Raw genomic sequence first — 27,983 nt, 5'->3', positions numbered from 1 at the left:
GAGACTTCTCACGCCTTGTCACGTGTGCACAGTGACCTGCCCGCCAGCCAGCGACTGCTCAACCTCGGGGGGGAGAGACTACTGAGACTACCGACGGTTCGTCATCAAACTGGTGTTTCTCCGAGGAGGTTCAGACCTCCAAGTCTCCCTCCGCTCGAGTCCAGCGAGCAGCCTGCGTGGCAGCAGCGACACCAACCCGAGAGGAAGAGGAAGAGGAGGGCGAGGAGGGGTTGTGTGTCTGGCGATGTGGGGAGTTGCACAACAACACGGACCGATGTAACTTTTAAAAACCTTCCAAACTCCAAAGGAAGCGGGCCGTCATTGACTGAAGGTAAGACGAGGGGACGCGGCGCCATGTGGCCGGTGCCCCTGCGGACGCACGCGCAGGCCAGTGTGTTGACATGTAACGCGTTGACATGTTGTGTGTGTGTGTGGGTTTGGGGGGAGGCACATCGCACCAAACGAGCCCGGTGTGTTTACTTCTTCAGGAGAGCTGCAGAGGACCGAGCCCATGCCTCGCTAGCTACATTAGCCTGCTGCTCCGAGCCAGCATATGGAAGTATTTAGCCGCTGCTTTGGTCCTGGTTTGAAACTGCCTTTTGAACGGATCGACAAAGAGCTACCACTGAACAGCCGAAGCTGTGTCTGTCTGGGCTCAACAAAAGTACTAAATACTCTTCACCTTGTTCTCATGTGTTTGTGTGGGGCCACGGCCAGCAGGGTGGCTCATGCGCTGGTTCGAGTCACTTGGAGAGTTTTCATTCCCCTGAAGGCTGACAACAGGAAGCCACTGTGACGCTGCCAGCTCATTCAGCTTCTCTCACTCTCATCGAAATCACATTGATTTGAACGGAGGAGTTAAGTCTTAACTGTTACTACCATTTAGAACTGTGCCCCTTCTCCCGGGTAAGAGCATCAACGCCAAGCACGGGCAACATGAGGGAGCCCAGCCAGTCTCCTGAATGTGCTTGTCAGAATACTGGAACGTGTCAACTCTGGCATGAGGAGGAAGAAGAGGGGAATATCTGAAGGCTTTCGTGTCAGCCAGTAGACGTGGACCACGGCTCGTGTCAAGTTAGGTTCATGAGTGCAATTGAACCATCAACTGGCGTGTGTAATTGTAATTGTAACAACATCTCCTGCACGTCTGTCCCTCCTGGTGAGGGATCCTCCTCCCCTCCTCACCCTGAGGTTTCTCCCATTTTTCCCTGTTAAAGGTTTTCTATGGAGTTTCTCCTCAGTCGATGTGAGGCTCTGAGGGCAGAGGATGTTGTTATGATGCCATGAAGCCTGGAGACAAACTGGTGGTGGAAACAGGCTCTACAAAGAAAACTGCCTTTCCTTGTAATTAGACGTCAGACTCACCTGTACCAATCAGTTCGTCCTTTATTAATGAAGAAGTGAAGTATTTGTGGGCGGAGCAAGTGCGTTTGTCTGAAGCTGCAACTTTCCCACTTACATTTACTCATGAATGCTCTTACAGGAGCTCTGGCCTTCCTGTTTGAAATCAGACATGTTTGCGCTGTGTTGTACTGCACAGATAGCTACTGGCTTGCTAACTAGCTAGCCCTTGTACTTCCTGTGTTGTAATACTACGTCACACATAAAGCTGGACTGGTTTGCCTCAGGTTATCATGAGAGGATGCTGCCAGGAGAAACTCTGCACAGGAACCAAACTAACAAAGCCTCCTGGACTCCAGCATCTCAAATCATCAGTCTATGGTTTAGGTGGGTGTTATCCTGCTGAAGCTAAAGGTGCTTTACCCTCAGATATTGACTGATGTCACAGGAAGTAAGAGATACCAGCATTATTGTGACAGGCTCTTTTCATTTTGTTTATTGTTACTTGGTTGCAACTTAGCTGGTGGTCGGCTTTTTATAATTCATGATTGCAACTTCATTATGTAGACCAGTGATTTGATTAGATGTAATTATGCCTCCCCATTTATTGGGAGGATGAGAAGATCAATAACTTTGACTGTTAGTCAAGTCTTACGCCACCTTACGCAGTGCAGGGCCGCACCCATGAAGCACTTGAAAGTAAGGAATACCAGAAGGACCCTCCCACCTTCCCAAACGCCTCTGGACGTAGCACATGAGGTGCTCCAGTAAACAAGCGCCTGGTCAGACATTTTCTCCTTTTGCTGCTGCAGTGGTTTAAGCGTTTGTTGTACCAGACACGATGAGTTCAGTTTGGTGTTTTGGTACTCATAGACTGTGGAAGTGTGGCAGGAGTTTGGAAACATCTACGCTTGGGTAATCATGTCAAAAAGTTTTCAATAAACTCCTCTAACTACTGCAGTGCTGTTTGCTCAAGGGCGGGGCCACGACATCAAAGCCATCCAAAAATAATATGATGTCAGGACTGTCATGCGCCATGATGCAGTGTTGGCGGGATGGGGTCAAGGGTTGAAGGGTTCAAGGGCAGACAGAATCAAAGCCATCCAGAATCCTGTCCGTGCACTGAAATGAAGTAAGTTTTATCAAACTTATGAAAAATATTAGATAAAAAACCATATTAAACAAAACAGACTACAAGATGGAAAAGGAGAAGGAAGATGTCTAAAGTTATTTACTCTGCTTACCTCAGGCTGTTGTCTTAAAAGTGCTGTCATTTCAGAGCGAACAAACTTTTGGGTTTGTCCTTTGAAAAGCTGTTCTGACCGTCCTTCAAGCATCCTCACATGCAGCGTCATGCTCGTGGGTGTAAATGCAAGCATGCAGCAGGGGGGAATGATGACTGCTAGGTGGGGGCCAGTCAGTGTTAAGAAGGTGCCTGCTGCTGGTTGTGAAAATGCCAGGGCATCCAAGGTCAAATAGCTGACTAAAATTAGTCACGTGTCAGCTGCAGCAGAGAGCCAGTGACCTGAGGTTTGGTTGGTACCCACCCATCAGGAAGTCTTCACATGCCCCAATCAATACTGGGCAGTGCCGGGCAGTTATTCTCTCCCATTATGACCTTTGAGGGTTGCAAGAAGTTGGAAATTTGGACTAGTATTGGGCAGGTTGGTCATAAATCATAGATTTTGGATGAGGGTTTAAAACCACAGACTATTATTCTTGCAAATACTGGATGACGCATTAGTCATTATACAAATATTGGTCATGCTTGCAGTTGTACCTAGGACAACACTACCATTGTATTCCTGTCTCACTGCTTAATCATTGATATGAATGCATTTTCCTAAAGATAAGACTGATCTGAAAGGAAGTAAAAGCCTAGAGATGGGGTTAGGGTTATGCAGTACCTGATGGGTTAGGGTTATGCAGTACCTGATGGGTTAGGGTTAGGGAATTATTTTTGTTTGAATACTTGGCTCTAAAATCCCAAACTGTGACTCTTCTGTAGGCTGTATGAGCTTGTGAACAAAAATAACTGACCGCATTAAAAACACAACAGTTTCATAAAAAAGGTCTTGAATGGGTTGTCACTTTTTATTAAAAAAATGCCACTGCACGCAGAATAACTAAACATCTGTGAATTTGGAGAGATATGAATAGTGGCCCGTAGCACACCGCCAGCACCACTGTTGGTTTTGGTCTCTAAAAACATTATTGTGAAGATTATTTTAACACACGTGTGTATATTTTGGCTTGGACACAGAATGAAATATTTAATGTTTTAGGTAGAAACACTCTATATTCCAAAACTACCACGAATTTTATCCCAGGAACTGAAATGGCCTAGTTTTTGAGACAAGCTGCAGCTGTTCAGTTGACCTGATGGACCTGCAGAGTGACAGACCTGCAGGGGTGAGATCTAATCATTTATTTCACTTTCCAAACTTATTGAATGATAAAACTACAGGGTGCAGTCACGAGGACGCCAGTTTCACCTTCATTTACATGAAGAAAGTGTCAGGCCATCTGGGCTGCCATGTCCTCATGACCCTCAAGCAGAGGTACCAGGGAGCTGCTGTCATTTCTGTCCTGGAGCATGTGAGGGAGTCCTCCGCCTGGGGGGTAGCAGTGAGTACTAAGAGCAACAAGAGTACTTCATTTCACAGGAAAGGGTAAATGAGCCTAGTCTGAGTACGTTCATGTTGTCAGTTACCAATCGTATTAGTACTTTCATGTTGTCAGTTACCAATCGTATTAGTACTTTCATGTTGTCAGTTACCAATAGTGTTAGTACTTTCATGTGGTCAGTTACCAATAGTGTTAGTACTTTCATGTGGTCAGTTACCAATCGTGTTAGTACTTTCATGTGGTCAGTTACCAATCGTATTAGTACTTTCATGTGGTCAGTTACCAATCGTGTTAGTACTTTCATGTGGTCAGTTACCAATCGTGTTAGTACTTTCATGTGGTCAGTTACCAATAGTGTTAGTACTTTCATGTGGTCAGTTATCAATCGTGTTAGTACTTTCATGTGGTCAGTTACCAATCGTGTTAGTACTTTCATGTGGTTAGTTATCCATAGTGTTAGTACTTTCATGTGGTCAGTTACCAATCATGTTAGTACTTTCATGTGGTCAGTTACCAATCGTGTTAGTACTTTCATGTGGTCAGTTACCAATCGTGTTAGTACTTTCATGTGGTTAGTTATCCATAGTGTTAGTACTTTCATGTGGTCAGTTACCAATAGTGTTAGTACTTTCATGTGGTCAGTTATCCATAGTGTTAGTACTTTCATGTGGTCAGTTACCAATAGTGTTAGTACTTTCATGTGGTTAGTTATCCATAGTGTTAGTACTTTCATGTGGTCAGTTACCAATAGTGTTAGTACTTTCATGTGGTCAGTTACCAATAATGTTAGTACTTTCATGTGGTCAGTTACCAATCGTGTTAGTACTTTCATGTGGTCAGTTACCAATCGTGTTAGTACTTTCATGTGGTCAGTTACCAATCGTGTTAGTACTTTCATGTGGTCAGTTACCAATAGTGTTAGTACTTTCATGTTGTCAGTTACCAATAGTGTTAGTACTTTCATGTTGTCAGTTACCAATAGTGTTAGTACTTTCATGTGGTTAGTTATCCATAGTATTAGTACTTTCATGTGGTCAGTTACCAATAGTGTTAGTACTTTCATGTGGTCAGTTATCCATAGTGTTAGTACTTTCATGTGGTCAGTTACCAATCGTGTTAGTACTTTCATGTTGTCAGTTACCAATAGTGTTAGTACTTTCATGTTGTCAGTTACCAATAGTGTTAGAACGTTCATGTTGTCAGTTACCAATCGTGTTAGTACTTTCATGTGGTCAGTTACCAATCGTGTTAGTACTTTCATGTGGTCAGTTACCAATAGTGTTAGTACTTTCATGTTGTCAGTTACCAATAGTGTTAGAACGTTCATGTTGTCAGTTACCAATCGTGTTAGTACTTTCATGTGGTCAGTTACCAATCGTGTTAGTACTTTCATGTGGTCAGTTACCAATAGTGTTAGTACTTTCATGTTGTCAGTTACCAATAGTGTTAGTACTTTCATGTTGTCAGTTACCAATAGTGTTAGTACTTTCATGTTGTCAGTTACCAATCATGTTAGTACTTTCATGTGGTCAGTTACCAATAGTGTTAGTACTTTCATGTGGTCAGTTACCAATCGTGTTAGTACTTTCATGTGGTCAGTTACCAATCGTGTTAGTACTTTCATGTGGTCAGTTACCAATAGTGTTAGTACTTTCATGTGGTGAGTTACCAATCGTGTTAGTACTTTCATGTGGTGAGTTACCAATCGTGTTAGTACTTTCATGTGGTCAGTTACCAATCGTGTTAGTACTTTCATGTGGTCAGTTACCAATAGTGGTAGTACTTTCATGTGGTCAGTTACCAATAATGTTAGTACTTTCATGTGGTCAGTTACCAATCGTGTTAGTACTTTCATGTGGTCAGTTACCAATCGTGTTAGTACTTTCATGTGGTGAGTTACTAATTGTGTTAGTACTTTCATGTGGTCAGTTACCAATCGTGTTAGTACTTTCATGTGGTCAGTTACCAATCGTGTTAGTACTTTCATGTGGTCAGTTATCAATCGTGTTAGTACTTTCATGTGGTCAGTTACCAATCGTGTTAGTACTTTCATGTGGTCAGTTACCAATCGTGTTAGTACTTTCATGTGGTCAGTTATCCATAGTGTTAGTACTTTCATGTGGTCAGTTACTAATAGTGTTAGTACTTTCATGTGGTCAGTTACCAATAGTGTTAGTACTTTCATGTGGTCAGTTACTAATAGTGTTAGTACTTTCATGTGGTCAGTTACCAATAGTGTTAGTACTTTCAAATACAAAACAAAAGCAAAACTATGAATTGGATGGAATGCAAATGGAATCAATGGTGAAAAGCAGAGGACTGTAGAATCAAAATGTTGGTGCAGTTTATACAAAAAAAAAAAATCAGGGCTTCCCTTCATTATATAAGTCCATAAATGATAAATGAATCTTTTAGTGAACCATGGACGAACCCATCCAGGAGTTTTACTTTAGTAAAACCTGTTACAATCTTGACTAAAGAAGCAAGGACAGGAAATCAGTCTGTATTTATCTTTCTATGAATCTGGGTCTTACAAAGTTTGTTGCGTTTACTTTCACTGAATCACATTTCCTGAAGAAATATCTTTACATTGATAAGTTATATTTGTCTTTGTAATTGTTTCAAGGCTGTTGAATCATACCGTGTGTAACGAAACTGAGAGGAAGATACATGCAGAACATTTTGAAGCAGTTCCAGGAAATTTGATCAAAACAAAATTAACTTTTGAAGAATACAGAGCTGCATTTCAGTTGTTTTCACATATGAAAGAGGTTTGAATGAATCATCTGTTCGAGTAAAAGTCAAGCACAGCACCACACAAGCACTCCTGCAGTGTTCTCAGGAAGCCAGTCAGGAAAACAGTGCTGATTTAATTCTAAGACTATGAAGACAGTCTGGTATTCTAGGAAGGTGTTTTTGTTGCAGCCTGTGGAGGAACCTGCCCAACATTCCTTGACACTCTCCATGCGTGAGGCTGGATCTGACCTGGTTCTTTAGGTTTGATGTTCATTCTTTCCTGCTGAAGTTGCTCACAATGAGAGGCTGGGGGGGGGGGGGGGGGTGTAAAGTTACAATATAGGTTAGTTTTCTGGATTCACTAAGAAGAGTCAGGCATTGTATAACACCAGGCAGGCTTACTGACCACCAAATCTCTGGATTAGAAAGAACTCATAAATCTGAGTTCCTAGCAGAGGTGGTTCCTCTGGAGTGTGAGTTGTTTTCTCAGCCGATTTATTTCAGTGTGTTCTAGTGGAAAACCTCAGTTGGAGCTCCACAGATCTGTTGTAGAGCAACAGTACAGTCAGCAGCCTGATGTGTGTGTTACAGATGTGGTGCCATGTCAGTCATGGCTTGAGGCCCAGTGGGGACTGCTGACAGTATAATGGTTAGTAGAGCTATGTTTAGCACAAGTGGGCACACGTTTGCTGATATATACTTAAAGCTGACTCATCAGAGGGGGGTGGTGCAGAATAATGCTTGTAATGTTTCAAGATGAGGAGCAAGTTTCAACAAACCCAGTTGAGAGACCTGTTGCCTGTTTGTGGTACAAGCGATGAATATTTCAGTTCCCTGCAGTGATGAAGCGGCCTGGAATCCACAGTTGTTGCTTCACTAAATGCTTTTGCACTGTCTGTGTTTGAGTACACTTGTTAAAAAAGGTCCCAGAGAATGAGTACTGTCACAAGAAAAGCCAGGAGGACACAATGATGTGACCACCTCACCGTGATTCACAGCGATATATTCATTTGTGTATCATCTCCTACAGAGAAGTTCTGTCCCATTGGCTTAGAATGAGCTCCTTCATTCCAGTCCATTCAGTCCTTCAGTGTTTTACTTTGCTCCTGCTCGCCTCTGATTCCTTTGTCATACTTTTGACGTGCAGCCATCACCTCAAGGGTCTCCCTCTCTGGACAGGGAGGACAGACTGGTGTTCCAGAACTCCACTACTGAACCAGCATTTTAAATGTTGTCTGCTTGAATTCATGGCTGGTACCAGTTGCTACTATCTCCTAATGGCGGTCATGAAACTCTCATCATGAAAAGTGTCACTCCACGCTTTCATGTGAACTCGTCATCAAGGCCTGTAATTGTCTGCTGAGTGGAGTGGCTGGTTAGTGCACCCGTGCCTGGCTGTCACAAGTTTTCTGTCTTCAGTGCAGGTGTCCGTGAGAATTGAAGCCTTATCTACAACTCTGGGATTCATTAGCAGTCGTGTGTGGTTGAAGTCTCACCAACCTATCTCTTCTCCACCAAGCTCTACTAAAGTTTCCTAGATGTTATATTATTGTCTATTCTCTGGGCCAGTTGCAGTGAAAAACAGCTGCATGCAGGGTCCAGCAGTTTATCCCACAAAGCTGCTCAATGCAGCATCATTTAAAGAGGTGCGTTAAATTGGTGGTGACTGTTGAGTTTTTCTTTTTCCGTATAAATACGCAATCAAATGTTCGTGCAAAAGAGGTACCAATTAAAAATGCGACAATTCATGACACGTATTTATTGTCTGAGAGAGAAAAAAAGGGGTTCAAAAAAATGTCAAAGTCATCTACGGGGATTGATTGATCTTAAATTGCTGATGTTTTGCTGGGCAGTAATGCTGCATTGTCAGCACGCGCCCCCAGGCTGCGTGTTATTCAGAAATGTTTGATACCGGTGTCTTAAGCTTGAATATGATTCGGTCCCTCAATGATAACTTCTCCCCCAATACCAACTAATGTCAGTTTTAACAAAATGAGAATTACGTGACACCTGATCTCGTACATCTTTCACATACCAAGAAAACAGAAAACGGTGTACCAAAATGAATACGTCTGTTTCAACACTTGATTGATGTTTCTCCACACAAAGCAGTTTCACAACATAAAAAACAGTCTTAACTTGACATTGCATGAAGGTATTGACTATAAAATGTCAAGACATCTTAGTACTTGTTAGTATTGAAGTGATCCGTTGGTGCCATGTAAGTATTGAGGTTTGATACCCAGGCCTGCATCATACACAGTAGTACCTCACATAAATACAGGCTCCACAGACAACATCATCCTGAAAGTCCAGGAAACATGAATGCAAAAAATGCTGAAAAAAACATTAATTAAAGTAACTGCATAATTGAAGTAACTTCTTCTTTGTTACAGCGGTGAGTGGGTGTGATGTCACAATGGAGGCGCAGAACAACAACAAACCCGCTGTGGACAACCACAACAATCTCTACAAGTTACCTGGTCAGGAGGATCAGGTAGGAGGGTTTCCTACCCCTGTCATGACTCCTTAGCCCAACCAAAGGCAAAAACTCTACCAACAAATTTTGCTGTTCTTTGTGGTGGTACGGCCGGGGGACATTGTTAAACTTTTGAATATTTATGTTTCCCTGTTCAGAAAAACGTGCAAAGCTGTAAGTACTGCTGCACTCTGGCAAACTTCCGGATCGAGAAGAAGATTGGGCGGGGCCAGTTCAGCGAGGTCTACAAAGCCACGTACCTGCTTGAAGGGCAGCTCGTGGCACTCAAGAAAGTCCAGGTAGCTTGATGCTCCTTGAGTTGAACATCTAGTTGATCAGGAATGGAGGGCCGTCTCTCTGTAGCCAGTCTGATCTGAATTTCAGGTCAACAAGCAAATGGTGAAATGTTGGATTGTCTTGGTTGTATTTAAGGACTTGGTGCAGAAATGCATATCCCGACCAATAAAGACTGCAAACGTCTAGAGTTTCGCTGAACAGCCAACAGAAAGACGCACCGTTGTGCGGCGCTGCAGCATCTACGTGTTTCTTCAAACAAACTTAGCAGACAAAACAGATCCACATTTCTAATGTTAAGAATTTTTTTCACTAAATGCCTTGCAAGTCTTTTTTTTTTTTTTTTTTTTTGCAACTTTGCAGTTGCATGGACATGGACTTATAATTCAGGGAACGACTTTGTGAGTCACTGAAGATCTTTGTCAATCTTGGTGGCAGGAAGGAAGCTGCAGTGATTACCCTGCGTGACTCAGGCGTGTTGCTGCACATCCTCTGTGGGCATGTGGTCTCTTGGCGGCTGAACTGACTCGTAGGACAGTTTACTGCTGAAAATGCCAGCTTGCAGCATGCCAGTTGGCCTCGGAGGGACCGTGATTGAGGAGGCCTGTTATCGATCCTGCCACACTGTGAACTCCTGTGTCGTGGTTTTAAACAATGAAGCCCGTTCATCAGCTTACTCGTGCTCTGAACTTCGCTCATAATGGGAACTTCATCTCTTTTTTTTTGGGAAGATTTGAGAGAACTAAAATCTTTGACACTGAAAACATCTTTGAGGTATTTGTAAACACCTGTATTGAAAACACTTAAAAATGGGAGAAAAAAAGTCACATTTTAACACTAGGAAGGTTATGCATGTAATATATTCCATTTCAGTAAGACTATAAAAGTTATCATCAGTTCGTTCATCATTCAATGAACCTGAATTTAGTAATCCTCAGTAAAGGGTTTTTATTTTTGGCCGAGCATTGATTTCATCTGGGTGTTATACTACATACTGTTTATGGTGATATACTGCATAGTAAGTTAGTACCATTTTTATCTTCAGCTGGTTTTGACCTCTAGAAGGATGTTTTTCATTTGATAAAATAATTAAATACTAATTATTTGTTCATTGTTACGTTCCTAAGGGTGTTAAAACATTCAACCCTTGAAAACCACCTCTCCTCTGGTGGGCACTTAATCTCAGAATTTTTGAAATATTGAACTTGAGTTGAACCAGTAAAAGTTTTGGAACCTGAACATTTACATTTAAAACTGTATTTTCATTACTTCGATATTATCAATGCTAATGTGTAAAAATTAACAATGTTATAGACCTCAAAGGTCAGATTTCCTAGCACATCGTTATTCATATTGATTTGTTCTTCAAAATTTCTCTGACTAAATAACTGAAGAAAACCAGTTTGGATTATTTATCATCTCCTGATATGTTTTGCAGATCTTTGAGATGATGGATGCAAAGGCTCGTCAGGACTGCATCAACGAGATCGACCTGCTGAAGGTACAACCATTGCCCGCATCCACTGATGTCACCCATTTACATCTGGTCCTCACAAGTAGGGCTGAGCAGTTTTATCAGTCCTGTGATATTTATCGATAGTTTCCCCAGAGAGTATTGATTTTTCAGCTGAGTATCGATACATTGAGCCCCATTCCAATCCCCCGTGTCCTGCACTTTGCAGGAAGAGCAGTTCTGGCTGCCAGCCGCTGGTGTCGCTGTAGAGCATTTCTAGTTACCCAGACGACTACGCCTTTCACATCGGGTGAGAGCTGAAAGATTCAGGAGAATGGCGGCGAGTGTAAATCCAGCGCCTGCAAGCTTAAACGCAGATGTGTGGGAGCATTTTGGGTTCAAAGACAAAAAGGAAAGAGACGATTTAGACAAAAGTAAGGCGGTTTGTGAGCTGTCACACAAACGTTAAGTACCCTGGGACTACCACCAACCTGCGAGCCTCCTAAAACGTCAAAAGGCTGTTGAGTACAGGCGGTTGAGTGTGGTTGTCTGAGTCACTGGTACACTATCACGTTGAGTTGAGCTGTACGTGAAAAGCTGCGTACACACAGCGTCTGAGCAGGCATGTGGTGACTACAGACAGAGGGATGCCAACATTAGCATTGTACAGTATACTGCTCCAGTATCTCTATATCCCACAGCTAAAAAAAGTCATGAGACCCCATCGTAGTGGTATTGGTACTTTAAGAAGGACTGTATGTAGTTCAGGTCGTATCAGGATCTCTTTTAGCCCTACTGAGCTGTCCTTCCAAGAGTCCATCCCATTAATACAAGGAAACAGAAACAATAAACTACCAGTATTCATGATGGTAAAACACCTCAAAACCCACCATTAGCCTCTAATGTAAAAGCCTCTAAAGAACATCCATGAAGCAACGGAGGCAGGTGCAGTTTATCGTCATTCATTTTATTTCCTCCCATCTCATGTGCGTTGTCTTCAGATGTTTCCTGCCTGATTCCGCCTTTGAAAAGAAGAACTTATTATTTTAACCATGTTCCAGTTCTTCTTCTGCAAGACATGACTTGTGCCTCTACATGTTCTTATGTCGGCCAAATGTGTAGCTTCTGGTTTCTTTCTTGTCTGCGCGGGAAAACAAATGGTGTCATTAACGTCCCAAGACCTGGGAGCACAGCTCACTCAGTCAGTGGCTGTCACTCACACAAACACCTCAACACCATTCAAGGTGCCTCATTTTGTGTTCTTGGAGCTTTTCTTTCTCACATCAGCTGCTCATCCCCAGATAGAAGAGCAAAGCTGACCTGACTGGCCTGGGTAACGTCTCTGTACCTCCATAGGTCCTCCAACCATACGTGTGTGTGTGCGTGCGTGCGTGTGTGTGCGTGTGCACACAACTCTGCTTACACCCATGGCAGCTTTGACTGAACGAGAGACATGTCTACGTATACAAGTGCTACAAGTGTTCCCGCTGACTATTCCAGCACGTCTATCAAAGATGTCTGAAACCTATACAGACAGGAGTAAAGATGGCGCAGCGTTTCCTGACTGACAGACACGCCATCCTGCCAGCACGTCAGCCAGCGTGATCAGTGACATCCTCTTTGCGACACTGATCTACTGACAGATTGTAACCTTCCGTTTTCTCTGGTTTGTCCACTGCAGCAGCTCAATCATCCCAACATAATCAAATACCTGGACTCCTTCATTGAAGACAGTGAGCTCAACATCGTTCTGGAGTTGGCAGATGCTGGAGATTTGTCCCAGATGATAAAGGTCAGCTCTCACCACCAAGTCTTCCTACAAGGGTCTAAATATGAATGAATATTGAATATTAATAAAATGGGAAGCGAGCTTGTTTCTTAGCATTGGAGCCCTTGGCATGCAGCTCCACTCCCTCTACTAACCCACTATCACTGACGCTGATGGACGCCGGAGGAAACTCAGCTGTCCCTCCCTTCTTGACCGGCCGTGCTCTCTGCCTGCCGGTGGGAGCGTGTTGTATTGGTTGGCATGTGTACCTGTGATGGGTGGAGCTGAGGGGCAGGGCCAGTCCTGGAGAGTAGTCTGAGACAGAATGCTATCTTTCTCTGATGGACAAAGAAAAGCTGCGATGGGTCAGCAGAAATACTGAAGTCATGAATGTACCTGAACCTGCAAGGGAACTCTGATACTGACTGGGGCTGCAGCTGTCGATTCTTTTAGTAATCCAGTAATCTATCGATTATTCTGGCGATTAATCGAGTAATCGGATAAGAAGTATTGCACTTTCTTCAATTTTTTTCAATTCTGTTACTTTTCCTTCATTTAAGAGAAGTGGTACTCTCCAAAAGACAAAACAAGACAAGTCCCTGAATGGACAAGTATGAACCGCTGATGTGAAAGTACTAAGTACAGTAACTTTACTTTGACTGTTTTTACTTTACTTTTTACTGGATTACAAACAGAGATCGGTTCACCAACGCACCACCTTCTTCTCCTCTCATGAGTTTGTGCGTCTGTGTTTAGGAACCGAAGCCCCGATAAGAGAGCCACTAAAGTACAACAAAGCAATGACAATGATGACTTTTCAAAAAGAGGGAACAATGACATGAAAGATGTTTCATAGTCATGAGGTATTTCTACATTGTGTGTTCATGCTTCATTCAGTCAAGGATCTGCGTTCTTTTTCCATGCCAACAGGTCTGGGATCAGTGCTCCAGTGACTCTGGCTCAGTAAATTGTCTTTTATCATGGCGGCCTGCCTCATTGAGACACCGGCACCACACCAGCTTCTGGTTCTGGAGATGCGCTCCTTCCTCCGTCCTCTGGGAGGAAACTCTTTATTTGCTCAAGTCTCGTGAGATTTGTGTGGGTTGTCCGATTCAGATACCTTTTATTGCCATTTGTGTCCCACACATAGGAATTTGTTTTGACGTCAACATGAGTGCATTCATTCAAGCACACAAGACAACAGTGTAATCCAAATCAATACAAAGTGCATAGTTAGAGTTTGTCGTGCAACAATGTTCCCGGTGACGTAGTGCCACTAGGGGGCAACGGTGGACGGAATGCCAAAGTCATTAAGGAGTCTGGCAGCAGAAGGGAAAAAACTCTTTCAATGGCGGGCCTTCGTGGCCTTTGGCAGTGGCAACCTTCTACCAGAGGGTAGCAGGGTGAGGAGGCCGTGGTGGGAGGGGTCAGCCATAATTTTCCTTGCCCTCTTCAGTGCCCTGGTGTCGTGCAGGGACTTGAGAGGGCGGAGGATGGCCAATCACCCTCTCTGCAGAGCGAATCACCCACTGCAGCTTAGAGATGTCTCCAGCAGCAGGGAACCAGGTGAGGATGGACTCTACGTGTAGAACTGCACCATCATGAGCCTCGGCAGCCTGAACTTCTTCATTTGCTGAAGGAAGAACAGCCTCTGCTGGGCCTTCTTCAGGAGGGCCGTGATGTTCAGCTCCCACTTCAGGTCCCGAGACATCGTTACGCCAAGGAACCGGCATGACCTGAGCCACCTGGGTGTCTCTCAGTGTGATGGGAGGAGGAGGGGCTGCATTTCTGCGGAAATCCACCACCACCTCCACTGTCAACTGTCTTCCTACTAAAACAGTCAAACTCAGGATCTTGGGGGGTCTCAGGTTCCCTTCTGGACTCTCCTCCTCACCTGTCGCTCTGTTCTGAGGAGGTCTGACGTAAAGACCTCCTCATGTAGCCGTTTACTCTTCCAAGCACACCTGGGTGGTGTCAATGATGTCATTCACCACCACGGTCGTTTCCTGTGTTTTAATAAACTCCATCATTAACGAGTCTCCTCCACCTGCAGCTCTGCTGTGGAAACTGAATCATTCATGAAAACAAAAACGAAAGTGAGTTGGGTTTCGGGGGCGACTTTAAAAAACCTCCTTCTGATGGAGGAAGTCACCAGACCTCGTGTGCGTGTGCGCGCGTGTGTGTGTGTGAGTGTGTGTGAGAGAGAACTGCACTGATGCAGAGGGGAGAGACGCTGCAGCCCTGTGATATTAAATTATATCTAAACTTTAACTCAAGCCTATCAATACTCTGGTGTTCAATAATTCAGCTGATCAATACTGACCCTCAGCGCCCCCCCAACAAGGCCTGGAGGAGTTTTAGTAACTGAATGACTTGAGTTACTGGAGGAATCATTTCAGTCCGAATACTGACTGCAAACATTTTTGTTTTGTACAGTATTTCAAGAAGAAGAGGCGGCTCATTCCAGAGAGGACGATATGGAAATATTTTGTGCAGCTGTGCAGCGCTCTGGAGCACATGCACTCATGCAGGATCATGCACCGAGGTAAACGGGTGGACCCGGACTGACTGCAGCTGCAGCGAGGTCCCCACACACGTTCAGCTCAACCCTCTACAGATGTACAGTCAAATCTGAGTGACAGTAGGTGCGTGTGTGTGTGTGTGTGCGTGCGTGCGTGCGTGTGTGTGTGTGTGCGCGCATGCACAAACCAGATATCAAGCCAGCCAACGTGTTCATCACAGCCACTGGGGAGGTCAAGCTGGGTGACCTGGGATTAGGTCGCTTCTTCAGCTCTAAAACCACCGCAGCACACTCCTTAGGTGAAACACACACACACACACACACACACGATATGAATATTAAACTCATCTGTAGATGTCAGCTCAGCTGTGTGATGTCATTATGATTGACGGAATGAGAGAACGATTTTAAACAGCCACATAAATCCACCTCTGGCTGATAAAGATGTAACGCCCATCAGTGGGTGGTTGCCATTGTCAAGTGGTAACCCTGATAATCATATTTGTTACTGTTCCTGTCACAGTGGGGACGCCGTACTACATGTCACCAGAGAGGATCCACGAGAATGGATACAATTTTAAGTCGGACATCTGGTCCCTGGGATGTCTTCTGTATGAAGTAAGATCAGACACCACAACCTTGATTCTGGACCTGATCCAGATGGGCTGACGTGGTCTCCCCCGGTGGAGGCTGGCGAGGACTCACCGTGGTTCCTCCTGAATGTGTCCTGATATTAGACAATATTTCTTTGGCCCGTTCGATGAAGAGAAGTCGTTACCTTGTGATTTTTCTCACCATGTTGGTCCTCAGATGGCAGCGCTGCACAGTCCATTCTATGGTGACAAGATGAACCTCCTCTCGCTGTGCCAGAGGATTGAGCAGTGTGATTACCCCCCCCTGCCCCCCGACCACTACTCTGACAAGGTAGAGCAACGCCTCCATCATACGCAACCTTCTTTCAGCCAAGCACGGTGACATGAGCTATGACCTATGAGATGAGTGCAGGTGTGAAAGCTAACGCTGGTGAGGGTGGGACTCAGTGAAAGCATGACAGTCTGACAGATGAAAATCTGGAGAGATTCAAAAGAACAGAACGATGGAACGAAAAGAAAAGCGTGAGAAGTGAAGGTTCCTTGTCTGCCAGGTTTTCTACATGTGTTCCGTGTCATTTTCATGCTCTGGCCTCTGTTTTGGGTTCATAACTCCCGCATACAATGTCACAAAAGTTTCATCCTCGTATCCATGTGGTTGCTGGAGTGAGATAGGCCACGCCCATTCCCACCACCATTTCTTTTCATTGGACAATTAGACCTTCTAACATTAACCAGGGCTTTAGCTTGCATCATGTCCAGGGGTGCCAGGTTTGTCTAGTTCAATATTGAAGGTGGGTTTTAGTGACAGGTACCATTTACTGGACTGTTGTGCCCTCCAATAAAGGCTTGTGTTCACAGCTCCGGGAACTGGTTAGCATGTGCATCAACCCGGACCCAGACCAGCGGCCGGACATCGTCTTTGTGCTGCAAATCGCCAAACAGATGCACTTGTGGACATCCAGCACCTGAGCACCGTCTCTGCTGCAAGCCAGCGTTGTTCTGCCTGATCTGGCAGGAACCGTGAGCGTCCCCTCATCTCACCTGGAGACACCAGAGAGACTCAAAGCAGTGGACAGGGATGTGAACGCGTCCAGTTCCTCTCTTCCATGGGGGATGTGAGGTGGAAGGGTGAGAGGTGACTGCATTAATGCGCATCTCTTTTGCTAAAGGAAGTTATTTGTGTCTTTTTGCATAACTTCACCAGGGTTGAAGTCCAAAGTCATGGCCCATGTGTCAGGTGAAGTGTGTGCAGTGGAGCCGAGCACTGAACACTCCTCCTCTATCGTTGTCACCAGGCTTGCAGCTTCGCCTGAATATTCATTTTGCTGCACTCATATTTCTGTCTATCCCCTGCAAGGAAGCAAGCCTGTGGCTGGGAACTTGTCTCTGGCTCTCTGTCTCAAGCTCATCACCTCATGACTTTCTTATCTTTGGGATTCAAATGTGATGTAGAAAACCAGATTGGCCTTTGTGATCCTACGCGTGTGTGTGTGTGTGTGTGTGTGTGTGTGTGTGTGTGTGTGTGTGTGTGTGTGGGGACCACCGCTACTGTGAAACTGTCGACATCATCATGGAGAGGAGATGCCGTGAAAGTGTATTTGATAGCTACATTAGAATGTTGCCATCAAAGCCTGTTCCAGGGTGGCCGAGCCTGTAGAATTTTTAATTAGAACCCATTTGTTAATGACAGCTTGTGCTCGTGAGAAATGTTGATGTGAAAGTATTAATACACACCCTTCACGCTGTCTTGTACACACGTGGGCTCAGATTGTTTGCTTCAGTTCTTCTGCCATTGTTCCACCAGCTCAACTCTTCCTCTTTTGTAGTAAAATCATTTTATAAAAAACAACCCTGAGATGAAAAAGCTGTCATATCTCAATAAATGAGTGTTACTCAAAGGATGACCTTTCTTACATGGCTTCCATGTCCGAATCTGTAAACAACCAATATGTGGAAGTTGACTAGGTTGGCGTCCCAGGAAACCCCTCGAGCGTCCATCCCGTCTCTGAGGTGGTGCTGCACCTCAGCACACGCATGCAGTTCACCAGAAACCACCAACTTCTGCAATTTGTGTCAGACCTGCTGTCATTTTTCTGATCTGCCAAAATGGACCCTGATGACACGAGAAATGCAGGTCTAGGATTCAGGGAGACCTGCAATGATGATATTTCCACTTCCTGTGACTGTCTATAAATGATGGTTATGTATAAACGTGGTCATTATTCAACTGTGCGTCCTTTTGTTCTGGAAACATTCTAATATCTGGGATGACATTTGTGAAATACTAAAATGCTTCAAAGATCCTGAATACTTTTAATAAAATGGCCGACGTGTCGTGAGGGAAACCCAGCATAGCAACAAGAGCAGCAGCGTTCACCCTCTCCTCTGGGTGTTTTCCTCCTGGTTGATGAGCCCTCCTGCAGCCACCGGTCCCAGCTGGGTGATGCTGGTCCAGCGCATGACACCCCCAGGCTGCCTGCTCCTCGGCAGGAGGTCCTAGAGCAGGGGTGCCGTTCACCGGACCAGTTTGACGCCCCTGTCCTAGAGGGTCATGGGCCACCAGAACAAGCATGGGAATTCTTCTTGATGTATTCATTCACGGCTGAGCGGGACCAGAGGCAGAGGAGGAGAGCGCCACTGTGATCCTGCGTCTCCAGACATGTACGGTGTTCCTTGTTTCACCTGGTTTAACCTTGAGGGGAACCACAAATCCTCCTCTGAAGAAAAAGACATGAACTGCTACGAGTGCACGACCCTACATGGATCATTTCTTTGGAATTAAGTAGAGTTGAATGTCAAAGTGGCTCAGGGAAGCACAACTAAACACTTTAAAGGAACAATTTGTCTTTTTACATTTTTGTATGTTCCTTTTGGTGTCAACGAAGAAATAAATAAATGCGTTCATTTGATCATTTCTACCAGACATAAAAATGACTGTACTTCAGTAGAACTTCCCTTAAATCAGCAGAATCTACCCAAGAATGATTCGGTTCTCCAGAGTGGCACCGTTAATTCCTCCGGGTCAAACGGATGTGGCCAAACCACCTGACTTAACAATTTCCTTCAATGCACTTAATTCTGCTGTTAAAGTTCTGAGTGCAACAAAACTCTGACTGTAACATCATGTGACTTAAACCTGCATTCTATCCGATGGTCAACAGGGGGCACCCTATCACTAAAAGAACAGCCATGATGGTGCAGGAATCTTTGAGTCTATTCCTTCAGTTCCCTGAGCTTTCCTCCAGTTGAAATACAATTAGTAAACCAGGACTCTGATCCACCTGTCACTCATGTCCGGCTCCACCCTCTTAAATGTGGTTTTCTCCAGCTGAGGTACGTGAACATAGATGATCAACATCTGGCCCATGGGCCACATCCAGCCCAGTGAGTGCTCCTGGATGAATCAGTTCTCTCTGGCCGGCTCCATGGTGACGACACGGGTTGTCTTCAGGGTCAAAGCTGAATATAACAATAATAATCAGAGTGATACATTTTATTTGTGGCCACCTTGCGGAGCACCCAAGGACACCCTCCCATACAAGATAGCAAAATGAAAAAATAAAAGACAGAAAATGAAAGGCGAGTCTTCACGGGTGGGTTAGGAGCTGTGCTTTGAACCATCCAGTGGAGTCAAGCAGACGGATGTGGGGGCAGAGCAGCTGAGGGCTCTGGCCCCACGGTGGTCAGTTTGAAAGTGGGGACAGACAGAAGAAGAGCTGAGGAAGGGCGTCGCACAGGGGAGGGGTGGGGGGCCAGGTACTGGGGGGCCAGGTTATGGAGGGCTTTAGATGTGAGGAGAAGGACTTGATACTGAATTCAATACAGGACCCCCGCAGTTGGGAGTCAGAATATTCCAGCACTTCCACACCTGATTTGTTGTCTCCTCCCATCTCTTTGTTCTCTAATGTCAGTATACAACAGCTAGAATTAGTATTGAACACATCAACATTTTCTCAGCAAATACTTTTCCAAAGGTGCTTTGGACATGAGATTTTCACCGGATGTGGGCTGCAACCCACACATGCCAAGAAATCAAACCTTAGACGTCCATACATTGTTGAAAATGGAACGACGCTGGGAAAAACAAAGGAACACATGAAGAAATGGAGGCGCAGAAAGGCAAGACAGCAGCTGGAACCATCGGTCGGTCGGAGGCAGTGCTCGTTAGCGTCATCGTTAGCATCATTGATGTCTCATGATGGGCTGAAGCAAAGCTCTCCTCGGACCCTCAGCCTTACTGTTGCAAAACACACTGATGGCGGTGGTTCCAGAACTGGTTGGTTCTGAACTTCTCAATGTTCCGGTACCTGCTGGGCCGTCATCCGGAAGTGGACACATTTCACCATAAACCAGCCAAGACCTGGTGCTCCTCACAAGGAGCAACGGAAGAGGTCCGAATGTTCCGATTTCAACATCTGTGTTCAAACATTTGATGCAACTCAGTTTTACTCACTTAAGTTAAAACCTGTTTTATTTGCCATAAAGTCAGGAAGAAACTGTCCCGCCTGAATGCGTTGGAACGCCAGGTTTCTCTCCTTAACTGGGGTTCTAGGTTGTGGCATCACTCCAGGAGGAGATGCCTAGGGAGATGAAAACGACCCATGAACCACTCATCACTCTCCTGGAATAAATATTGGCGGTCCTGAAAACCCTCTCTCAGCTGATGCGCGCGTTCAGGTCCTCTAGCAGAGCCAGATCTGCCATCGCTGAGCCTGAACGCCTCACAGCCAAAGCTCTGGTTTGAATAGGCGACTGACTAAAGTTCCACCAGTCACGTCACGGATCTGTTGATACAATAATTAATAATAATACAGGATTGTTTGTCCACCTGTGCCTACTAAAAGCACCAGTTCAAATTGAATCTTCATCAGTGACACATCTGCTGTTAAAACAACTCCCAATACCTGTCCATCAACCACAAGTCACCTCACATCAAAATCTAAAACTGTGTACGCAAACTCAGACCTAAGAGTTTCTCACAGAAGACGCTCACGTTCAAATTGATAAATGCCACAGCTCGCGTGGAAATGAATGTACGTACGTTTCATGTTTGTGTTCTGTTGGACGTTCATTTGATAGATGAAGGCCAATGTTTGGAGGGTGATGGCACTGCACGTCACCCCAGAAACACATCCCCAACAGGGGCGTGTGGAGGTGGGAGCACCAGGTGGGGGGCCGTTCTTCAGCATATGGCACTGGCAAACCTGATATGACTGAAGGACAGATGAATGAGAGACGTTCTTGACTAAATCTGCTGCCGTCTACCAGGAGGACGAAGATGAAACGAGGGTGGAGGTTTCACCAAGACGATGATCCCAAACAGCCTCGGAAACCCTCGCTTGGTGTCGGAGAGGCAAACGAAGCTGCGAGACCGGCCCACCAGTCACCTGACGCGATCCAGTCGAGAATCTATGGAAAGAACGGTCAGAGCTCCTAGGAGAGGCCCCCCGAATCTTCAAGACTGGGAGACCCTTGGTGTGGAAGAACGGACCAAAATCCCACCCGAGCAACGCAGGCGGCGAGTTTCTCCATTATGAGTGTTCAATACTTTTCCCTATCACTCCATTCGATCAGACAATTTCTCTACGTTTAAGGTTTGATTTCTTTGCATGTGTGGGCTGCAGGGTTACCAGCACCTGTAGAAACATGTTTAGTGAGAAACCTGAGAGCGAACACCTGGTTTGTCTGCCGTACATCACGAGGACCACAAGACTTCATCACATTGGAGGACAATTGCTTAACAATGCTCCAAAAAAAAGAATCCAGACGCCGAGCCAAAGGTCAAAGGTCCCCAGGTTCAGGGCTCGTGTCTCACTGAAGAAATTGTTGCAGTAACGGACAGCTTCACTTGCGTCAACCTGCACGTGAGCACGCGGCGCTGGTGGAGACACCAACACTTCACGCAAACAGTCCTGACATGACGCTGACCTGCCAACCGCAAGAAAACCAAACCAAAGACAGGTAGCAATTCTAAATATGTTTATTGTAAACGAGAAAATTGTACAGAAAGAAAAGTATTTTAGGAGGTGTCCATGGTCTGGACAGTCTCCTCCACCAGGTCCAGGGTCAGAGGGGTCACCACCTTGGTCAGGACCCCCGTGGTTCCTCTTTTGTAGTTGTAGTCACCAGTTCTACACCAGGGAGGAACACAACTCATGTCAGTATCGCAAGTAACTGTTGAGGAATTGTTCCATGTGGTTTCACACGTCTAAGATTCTAGGGTCATCAGCACAGCACGCCGTCTCAGCTCAGCGTTAGCTCTCTACCACAAACTGAGCAAGCCAGAGGAGAACACTGGTTAGTAGCACACAGAGACGAGTGAGAGGTGGCGGCTTCGTCTGTACTCACAGTGGCAAGGCTTCATGCTCACTTACTCTTCAGGCAAAACAAGCAACAAAAGAAGTCATCCACTGATAGCACTTCAGTTGAACTCAGCTGGGCTCTACAGTTTCACCCTGGGTTCTCTCAAACAGACCCTTTAGCTAGCAGCTAGTTCTCATGCTGTGTGTAGAAAAATCAAGTAGCTTCTAAATTCTGTTCACCAGCACCAAGCAAAGCAGGTGCATTTACAGGTCTGTGTGCCACCAAGGGGCATCACAACACTGCACTGGGAAAAGCAAAGAAATTCATGAAATATTTCCATCCATCAGCACCGGAGCTGAAAACTACTACGACTAAACACGAGTAAATAATGAATACTTGTGCAGAAGGAGTACTGGAGCCAGGGAAGAGTTGACTTGTTGAAAATAAGGGGAGGTGCTGATACATTCACTGACAGTAGGAAAATTGATGACTGATTCATTGCCGCTTTCTACAGCAGACATCAACGGCCGATCGGTTAGGTGGCGCTTCCATACGAGAGAGCTGGATCCACGTCTAGTTTAGGTCACGTTGATGTGGCGTTGGCTCTCTTCTGACCATTAAAAAAGGAGCAAACAACACAATGGACATTTAGTTCCAGTGAGCTTCGAACGGGGCCGCACGGTGGTGCAGTGGTCAGCACTGTGGCCCCCCAGCAAGAAGGTTGTGGGTGGAGCCCCGGCTGCAGCACGGGGTCTTTCTGGGTGAGTCTCCATGTTCTCCCTGTTCCTGCTGGGTTCTCTCTGGTACTCCAGCTTCCTCCACAGTCCAAAGACATCAAGAGGGACCAGGTTAATCCAGACTCTAAATTGACCGTAGGTATGAATGTGAGTGTGAATGGTTGTCTGTCTCTCTGTGTTGGCCCTGTGATGGACTGGTGACCTGTCCAGGGTGAACCCCGCCTCTTGCCCTTAGATGCTGGGATAGGCTCCAGCCCTGCGACCCTTAATGTGTAGGAATAAGCGGAAGACGACGATGGATGGATGGAGCTTTGAACGCCGGGCTCCCGTGCGGGAAGCGCAGCTCAAACCTCCGCCATTGTAACTATGGCAGGAAGGTGGCTCACTTGTTCCTCTGAGGCTACGTTTTTGTACGACCAATGAATGCATCAGCACTTCCTCCCGCGCTCCCCGGCCCTCATCCCACCTTGGACACATCTGACCCAGGAATTCATGAAAATTGAACGTTTTTTTTCTCTGAATACAAAAGAAGTTCATTGTGTTTTAAGCTGTCATCAAACGAGTATCCCAGTCAATAAGATGGCAGTAAAACCACTCTCAACAGTGTAGTGGTACCTTGTCCCAACCAATACGACTGAGACCACCAACAGAACTGCAGGTGAGAATTTAATATCAGGACGTCACATCATGGACACGCTGACCACCACTTGGCTGAACAGGCCACGGTTTGACCTTTCACCTTCTAGGACTGAAGACAATGACAGGGTAAAGCAGTGCCGTTCTGACCTGATGCCCTTCTTGTTGGCCTCGTCATGGGGTCGGATGTAGTCCACCTTGCCCTTGGTGATGACACACAGGTCGATGTTGCTGCCAGAGCCCAGGTCATTGAAGATCCCTGCAGCAATGGCGTCACGCACCAGACGCTTGGCCTCCTCCTCCTTTCATCAAACACACACAACGATGAGGCGACAGTGACCAAAGCACACCAGCTTGTGTGGGAGTGTAACAGTGTTAACACCACACTCTCAGTACCAGGAGGACCCACCTCCATGTCGGGCTTGAACCGGTCCTCAAACACTGCCATGGCAGCCAGGGATCCAGAGCCTTCACAGAAGAAGACAAAAGCTGCTCAGTGACATCATCCAGCTGATGACTCATCAGTCTGACTCAGCATGAAGCCCTGCTGGTGGGAGCCACGTGGTTTTAGCAGTGTGAATTAGGGCTGGCTCCTGGTTCCTACATCCCACTAAATGTCTATTGTTCTTCTCAACCCTCCCCAAATTCCTTGTTTTTTCTAACTTGGCCAGTCAATGTGATTCTGAGTCTGCTGGCCGTGTGTGCAGAGTGTTGAGCCTGACCCATGGTGACGTAGGGCAGCTTATCAGTGGAGCCATGAGGGTAGATACTGTAAAGATGAGGACCATTGCAGTCCACTCCACCCAGGACCAGAGCAGCTCCGATGTAACCCTGGTACCTAAAGACAAACACACTTTTACAGTAACTATAAAAAGTCTCTGCTTGTCCATAAAGTCTAGACAAGCAGAGTTTGGCATCTTGACGTCCTCAGCTGCGTACCTGAAGAGCATCTGCTTCAGCATGCGGTTGGCAGTGGCCACGCGTGGAACTCTGCCGGTCGAAAGGGCGTGCAGCTCCAGGTTGGAGGAGATAATCTGAGTGGTCATCTCTGTGTCTGCAGCTGTTCCTGCTCCACAACAGCTGGATAATCACAGGTACACAATCAGTGGAAGGCATCACATGCAGCACACTCAAGGAGAGGCCATGAGGGAAACTGGTGACTGGAGCTCATTCAGACTCCCTCTTAGAAGGCGTCACCCTAACCACGATTGTGCGTCGTCATGAGGAAGCAGGTTCCTGTCACTTACAAGATGTTGGAGGCAATGTAGTGGATCTTGGAGCAGTTCTTGTCAGCCACCACCATACCCTCAGTGGCTCTGGTGTCAGCTCCCAGGACGACGCCGTGCTGCACAGGGAAACAAGACATCATCCAGGGTGTGTGCACTCTCAGAGCGCTCCCTCACCTAACGGTCCGGTCCGAGGTCCGGACTTTTTCTTGTTGTTGCATTGTTTTCATAGGGTCCAGTTAAGTTCACTTTCTCACTGCTGTTATGAAGGCGGACCAAAGGAGCGACCTACGTCATGACGCCATTAACTGCAAGGTCTGCGCCCGTCATTGATTGGCTTGTGGATGAGCGTGCGTCTGACGTAGCCGCGTCGGAAGTGCTCTGGCGGTGTATTTGTTTTGGTCGCAGCAAAGAAGTTACCATCAACCATGGAGCCGCGGATTCACTTTGCTGCCCTCGCACGACTTTGGCTGCGCCTCCAACATCAACAACAACTACGACAGTCCCAATACGCCAGACCAGAGCGATGTCATCAAATAAATAACGTCCTTATGGTGCGCTTGATATTTCAACGCAGACAGGCAAGGAGGCGAAGACTGCAAGCCTCTCCGAAAAAACAGGGGAGGAGGATCCCTCACCAGGAGGGACAGACGTGCAGGAGATGTTGTTACAGACAAGAAAACAGTTTATAACACAGAATGTGATGCTGGCGCTAAACCAGTCTGTTATGGTAAAGAGGGAGCTTAGCCAAAAGGTGAGGCTCTCCATTTACCTGTCAATCTACGTCCCAACCCTCACCTGTGGTCATGAGCTCTGGGTAATGACTGAAAGAACAAGATCCTGAATACAAGGGACTGAAATGAGTTTCCTCCTCAGGGAGGCTGGACTCTCCCTTAGAGACAGGGTGAGAAGCTCAGTCATTCAGGAGGGACTCAGAGTAGAGCTGCTGCTCCTCCATGTGGAGGAGTCAGTGGAGGTGGTTCAGGCATCTGGAGAGGACGCCTCCCTCAGGAGGTGTTCCAGGCATGTCTGACCGGGAGGAGGCCTCGGGGCCGGCCCAGGACACGCTGGAGGGATTATATCTCTCAGCTGCCTGGGAACGCCTCAGGATTCCCCCGTAAGAGCTGGGGGACGTGGCTGGGAGAGGACAGTCTGGGCTTCCTTGCTGAGGCTGCTGCCCCCGCGACCCGGACCAACCGGATAAGAGGAGAAGGAGGACGACGACTTATTACCACATACACACCAAGGCTTTTACAATCTGCTGAGCCTCTTTTCTTGTAGAACTCCATCAATATGTGACACAAACTCTAACTGGATTTCTAGAAAATAAGAAAAACCTGTGGACTTTAGTTGGAAGTGCATTTGGATGGGATCTTTGAATGTCCTGCAGAACTGATGACAACACGTGAATATGAGACACTCTTTTCAGCGTTCACCTGGCTCGTACTCAACATGAAAATTGACCATGGTGCTTGTGCGCCAGGTCCCTGATCACTAGTTTGTCACCCACCTTGAAGACAACACCACAGATGGTGGTTCCAGTTTTACGAGCAGCAGGCAAAGTGCAGCAGTCTTTTTTAGCTTGGACTTCCAAAGCTGCATTTCTGTAAAAGCACAAATCAGTTACAGTGAAAAAAAAATAGACCCCACCAACACTCCCCTAAAATCATTTTATGAGCAGTAGACAGTAAATGAGGAGGTTAACATCGATATAGTTTAACAATATCCCACTTTATTTCTTAATGTTGTACATAGTCTGAGAACTAGGGATCAGACTTGTGATGCGGACCTTAAAAAACAGGCTGGTGAGAGCTGAGAGAAGAAAAGCCCAGCCGCCAAATGCAACGCAGTCCATAAGCAGCCCGACCGCGGCAGAGCCTGAAACTGGTGCAAGAGATGCTACACGGAGGAGAGGAGGGCTCGACCAGCTGGGGAACCTCCGGATGACTCGGCCCTTCGTGGATAGAATGGGGATGCTACAAGCTGAGGGATCAAGGCTAAATGCTAATGCTAACAACACAACGGGGACTCCATCCGTGATGCCACCCACTATCCGCTCACTGGGCAGTCACATGAAATTTGTCAGTTCCCAGGTTTCTAGGCGCAGTTTGGGGGACTGGGGTCTGCCTTTGACTCCTCGTGATGCAGGACTAACGTCGATGCTAGCGGGCGGAATGGCTGAGTCATTGGGCAGAAGCCCGAAGCATCGATGGAAGTCGATACACCGCGCATCCAAGTCCAGATGGTAAAAGACGTTGTCATCTATAAGCTAACTAACTCAGTCTGACCCCTGGGAAGCTCTTACCTTCTGCAGTTGTCAAAACTGAACCCCCCGAACGGCGGCCGGCTCACGCTCAATGTTGCCATCTTGATAATGACGTTACAATTTTTCCGGAAGTAGAAGAACTTCTCTTTGCTTCTTTGTTTTCTTCAGGCGTAAATTGGCGGCTGGTTGGATTTACCGCCACCTACTGGACCGGAGTGAGTCAGCACGAGAGCGGAGCAAATTCAAATTAGAGCCATAAAGAGAGAGAAAAAAGAGAGATAAAGAGAGGGAGAGAAAGAGAGAGAGCGAGAGATAGAGAGAAAGAGAGAGAGAAAGACAGAGGGAGAGAGAAAGAGAGAGAGCGAGAGATAGAGAGAAAGAGAGAGAGAAAGACAGAGGGAGAGAGAAAGAGAGATAAAAAGAGAGAGAAAGAGAGTTAGGGAGAGAAAGAGGGAGCAAGAGAGAGAGAAAGAGAGGGAGAGAGAAAGAGAGAGAGAGAGAGAAAGAGAGAGAGTAAGAGAGAGATAAAGAGAGAGAAAGAGAAAGGGGGAGCGAGAGTTTCCTGACTCAACCAGCAGTAGCTGACAAACGTCTGTCCTCTGGGTGGCGTTACACCGTTTGAGATTCTCAGCCTGGTGATGTGGATTCGCGGTCCCCTCTGCCAGTGGGATGGTGGGTTGTTGGTGATGTAGAATGACAGCAAATTTACTTCTTTCCTCTAAGATACAGTTGCCCCTTCATTTTTGTCCAATTGCAGTACATTTACATTTTCATTTGCATAATTTTGCCAAGAACATGTCTCAAAAACAATTGTTTTCATTTTATTGTTGTAGTTTTATTGTTATTGGGTTTTTTGTTGTTGTTTTTTTGCCTGCTGAGACCAAACTGCTTGGCTAGCATGAAACAATGGTGGTAGTGGACAAGTCCTGACTCAGTCTTTTCAGGGGCTGGGGTGCAGCCTGAGTGTGGCGGGGAGAAGACGTTTACTGCTCCAGTTCATAA

At 46.1% G+C, this 27,983-nt stretch overlaps 2 protein-coding genes across 2 annotated transcripts; one reads left to right on the top strand and one right to left on the bottom strand.

Moving 5' to 3' along the window:
• The first annotated feature begins 35 nt into the window (after window positions 1-35).
• nek6 (NIMA-related kinase 6) lies at window positions 36-18,585 on the top strand. Its single transcript, XM_086187813.1, has 10 exons — window positions 36-331; window positions 9,102-9,202; window positions 9,343-9,483; window positions 10,917-10,979; window positions 12,613-12,723; window positions 15,136-15,244; window positions 15,412-15,519; window positions 15,744-15,838; window positions 16,031-16,144; window positions 16,672-18,585. Exons 2-10 carry the CDS (start codon window positions 9,125-9,127, stop codon window positions 16,780-16,782), a joined length of 930 nt encoding a protein of 309 aa, XP_086043939.1. The 5' UTR covers window positions 36-331; window positions 9,102-9,124; the 3' UTR covers window positions 16,783-18,585.
• A 3,190-nt stretch (window positions 18,586-21,775) lies between these two features.
• Window positions 21,776-27,178, bottom strand: psmb7 (proteasome 20S subunit beta 7). The gene is made up of 8 exons (XM_086187537.1): window positions 27,021-27,178; window positions 26,226-26,319; window positions 24,737-24,834; window positions 24,429-24,569; window positions 24,212-24,327; window positions 23,899-23,957; window positions 23,640-23,791; window positions 21,776-21,944 (listed from the first exon to the last, which is right to left on the bottom strand). The coding sequence occupies exons 1-8, from the start codon at window positions 27,080-27,082 to the stop codon at window positions 21,833-21,835; spliced, it is 834 nt and encodes a 277-aa protein (XP_086043663.1). The 5' UTR covers window positions 27,083-27,178; the 3' UTR covers window positions 21,776-21,832.
• Between the last annotated feature and the right edge of the window lie 805 nt (window positions 27,179-27,983).

Source organism: Aulostomus chinensis, chromosome 19 (assembly GCF_037954235.1).
Source record: "Aulostomus chinensis isolate RoL2024-O1b breed Wild chromosome 19, RoL_Achi_v1.0, whole genome shotgun sequence".
Lineage (NCBI taxonomy): Eukaryota > Metazoa > Chordata > Actinopteri > Syngnathiformes > Aulostomidae > Aulostomus > Aulostomus chinensis.
Note: the sequence above shows the minus strand (reverse complement) of the source record. Positions and strands in the feature narration are given on the sequence as shown.

Bases quoted from the DNA above. Each gene is read 5' to 3' on its own strand.
- nek6 (XM_086187813.1), top strand. From the start codon at position 9,125: ATGGAGGCGCAGAACAACAACAAACCCGCTGTGGACAACCACAACAAT. The intron at 10,980-12,612 runs GTACAACCATTG...TGTCCACTGCAG, and splicing joins ACGAGATCGACCTGCTGAAG to CAGCTCAATCATCCCAACAT. The intron at 15,839-16,030 runs GTAAGATCAGAC...GTTGGTCCTCAG, and splicing joins TGGGATGTCTTCTGTATGAA to ATGGCAGCGCTGCACAGTCC.
- psmb7 (XM_086187537.1), bottom strand. From the start codon at position 27,082: ATGGCAACATTGAGCGTGAGCCGGCCGCCGTTCGGGGGGTTCAGTTTT. The intron at 24,835-26,225 runs GTGGGTGACAAA...TTCCCTGTGCAG, and splicing joins TCTGTGGTGTTGTCTTCAAG to CACGGCGTCGTCCTGGGAGC. The intron at 23,792-23,898 runs GTGGGTCCTCCT...GTTTGATGAAAG, and splicing joins GGTTCAAGCCCGACATGGAG to GAGGAGGAGGCCAAGCGTCT.